The sequence below is a fragment of the Loa loa genome (assembly GCF_000183805.2).
Source record: "Loa loa unplaced genomic scaffold supercont3.93, whole genome shotgun sequence".
Lineage (NCBI taxonomy): Eukaryota > Metazoa > Nematoda > Chromadorea > Rhabditida > Onchocercidae > Loa > Loa loa.
Genome location: NW_018108273.1, coordinates 129,602 through 133,043, shown reverse-complemented (window position 1 = coordinate 133,043; position 3,442 = coordinate 129,602). Strand labels below are relative to the sequence as shown.

Here is a 3,442-nt window from a genome sequence, read left to right as displayed (position 1 = left end):
TTTTGTTATTGTTCTATTTTATTTATTCTATTTTCTTTTTAGTTTTTTTTTTTTTTTTTTTTTGTAAAATTTATTTTAAATACTTGAATCATTGATGTAAAAATATTATTTATTAATACCTAAATGATAACGATGCTAAATATGGAACGGTTTTTTTTTTTTGTGTTGAAGGAAAGAAAAAATTGATCATATCAGTGAAATTCCCACATATCATATCAACGGTTAAAATTTTAACTCTTTTATATCATATCACTAACATTTATATGATTAAGACAATTTGATAGTATTGTCATTAAGTAAATAGCAATAATTAGCATAGGTAAATATTATCTGATCAATTAATATTTGATATGCTTTTAATTATCTTCTATAATCTAAATCATTTTACCTCTATACGAATATCTACAAAATTATTTATGTTAATGGAATTTATTTATTTCTAAGTTTTAATAATTTATGCAAGATAAGCTTGATTATTATCATTGCTTATCACAAAGGTATCATTTATTATCTTTGCATGTGCAAAAATTGCTGTCTAATCTAAACAATAACAATTAATTACTGGGTAAATAATAAATGCTTAAGGGAAATGTTGTGGGTAATAATTTAAAAGCAAAATTAAAAAATTTGAGTAAAAGTAACTTAAATATAGAATATTAACGGTGTAAAATATTAACATACATCTATCGAAGTGTCAAATATTACTACCATATACAGTAAGACTTTTTTCTTTTCAGTTTCATCTGATTCAAATCATAAATTTCAACGTAGTAGCGAAGTGATGAATGTACCTGTGGTACAATCAACCATTTTACCTGGTGATATGCTTGCAGCTAAAATACGCACCTATCTTTCTGTATGTTTATAAATTTTTTATTTGATTAAAAGAGAATTGGGATTGATTTAAAAAAAAAAAGGGTATTATTTTTTTAATATTACAAATGAACAATTTAATTTTAACAAAGATTTGCTTAATTTTCTTTAATAAAATTTGTTTTTTTTTAATAAAATTTGTTTTTTTTTGTCCAAATCTATAATATCAATTTTTTTATGATATATGAGAACTTTAGCAACCTGTAACCTGGCAACCATCAGCAGATCAACATCGTCTTATCGGACATATGATATTACATAAGACAAATGGTACACACGGTGATCTTGGCTTAAAGGTTTTCTTTTTTTTTTTTATTTTTACTAATTTTGCACTTCACTTTTTTTTCCTTTTTTCTTTTTGCTAATTGCTAGCAAGTTTCTAAAATAAAAAAAAAGGATAAAAAATTACGACAAATAAAAAGGCAGAGAGGGAGAGGATGAAATAAAATTTAGATTAAAAATGGATGAAACAAATGGTTTTATTAAAATTTTACCTTTATTTCATTTTTTTAAGTTATTTGCTGTTGAAAAGAAAGGAAAAAAGTAATGATTTAATTAATGATTTAAGAAATGAATAACAATAATAATAAAAAGAAAAGAAAAATTCATTTACCAATGTTGCATTGCTACTTTTTATTACTTATTTTCAAATAAAAATTGCTACTATAAATTGTCAATTAAAAATTAATTTATAATATATCCATTGAAATGGATCTTTTTTTTTCTAATATCTAAGATATTTCTTCAATATGAAGTTGTTTGATAAAAAAATTATTTTTACATTTCGCATCTTCCCAATGTCTTTTTTTCCACCTTTATAAGTTATCATTGAAAATAAATATCTAGTTTTTTTTTTTTTTTTTTTATTAGTATTTCACCAGAAATATCCGAAACTTTTTTCCTCATCCAATATCCTTTACCAATTACTTTTTAATGATACCAATAATTTTATTCCAAATAATAATTATTTGAAGGTTGTTGGAGGTCGACGATCTGATACCGGTCGTTTAGGTGCATTTATCACACGTGTGAAACCTGGATCTGTTGCTGATACTGTTGGCCATCTTCGGGAAGGTTTGCTTTGCAAATATTTCTGGGATAATTTTTATATAAATTGCGCAATTATCTCAGTTATTTCAAGCATATGATTAATATTTCACAATAAATTTTTTAAATATGAAATTGATCAGCAAATATAACATTTTAGTTAAAAGATGAATGAATAAAATAACGAATGAGTAAAAAAATATAGAAATATCGATTTATCATAATCATTTACTTATTAACTATCAATTAATAATTATTTAGTTTATTTGAATTAAAAGCAAAAAAAAAAAAACAGCTATGCTATCATTATCCACAAGAAAACTAGAAGAGAGAAAGAGAGAGAGAAAGGGAGAAGATAATTTCAGGTGATGAAGTATTAGAATGGAATGGTCGTCAATTACAAAATGCTACATTTGATCAAGTTTATGATACTATAAATTTATCAAGGCATGATACACAAGTTGAATTGATTGTTTCACGTTCAATGAGGTGGCAAACTTCTCATTTTCATTCCTTTATTAATTAAATTATGCATAATTATTGAGGGATATAAATTAGGAAAAGTCTTAAACTTGCTCAATTCATTAAAAAACTTTTTCCAATCATCAAATCATTTTTAATCTTATCATTACTTAATCACTACTAAATCACTACTAATCATACTAATCATTACTAACTTGTTGCCATATCATAAGTATAATTATTTCTTTTTTTTAGCTCAATTTTTTTTTTAAATCATCTACCATTGCAAATTTTTCAGTTATTTTTTGCTGTTGCTAATTTTTATGTACAAATACTTGCTCTAAATGACTTAATTAGTATCTTATCATTCCGTAGTAACTTAATTAACATCTTATCAGTATATGCAAATAAACGATAAAGTTGACATCTTTAGTTGATCAAACTGATTGATTATCATTAAGCAAAATATTTGTTCCAAAGTTATTGAAGGTTCTTTCAATCATTTATGTAAGCAACTAACTATCAGTAACATATTAATGTTTGATAGCAACTTATATATCTATTTATATCTATCTATCTATCTATTTATTTATCTATCATGTCATTTTAAGGAATCTATCTACCTATCTATTTATCTATCTATCTATCTATCTATTTATTTATTTATTTATTTAATCATCTATTATGTCATTTTAAGGAATCATTTAGTATCATTTAATCACAATTAAGTGATAAATAGATTAAATACATTGATATAGGATGAAGAAAACAAAGCAGGATTAGATGAAAAGTGGCGATTGTATAAGAATGTCATATCAAATTCATATTTTATTATTGGGAATTGCAATTTATTTATCGAATTTCTCCTCAATAGAAACATTAAGGAGAATTGAAAAAAAAAGAAAATTATATCAATTATATTACATTCATTTTTATTCTTTCAAATGACCCATTAATTTCTTTCTTTCTTTTTTTGATAACAAAAAAAAAAGTTTCCAATTATAAACAATATTTTCATTTTCCATCTTCTTTTTTTCCTGCACTTATGAAAAGTTTATTA

At 23.4% G+C, this 3,442-nt stretch overlaps 1 protein-coding gene across 1 annotated transcript in view; it reads left to right on the top strand.

Moving 5' to 3' along the window:
- The first annotated feature begins 735 nt into the window (after positions 1-735).
- Positions 736-3,442, top strand: part of LOAG_17565 (rab-3-interacting molecule unc-10) — an 11,256-nt gene continuing 8,549 nt past the window's right edge. The window contains exons 1-4 of the mRNA XM_020450225.1: positions 736-856; positions 1,071-1,169; positions 1,848-1,947; positions 2,286-2,409. Of these exons, the coding sequence (XP_020306134.1) occupies positions 782-856; positions 1,071-1,169; positions 1,848-1,947; positions 2,286-2,409 (398 nt within the window). The 5' untranslated portion in view covers positions 736-781. The remainder of the gene's footprint in view (positions 857-1,070; positions 1,170-1,847; positions 1,948-2,285; positions 2,410-3,442) is intronic.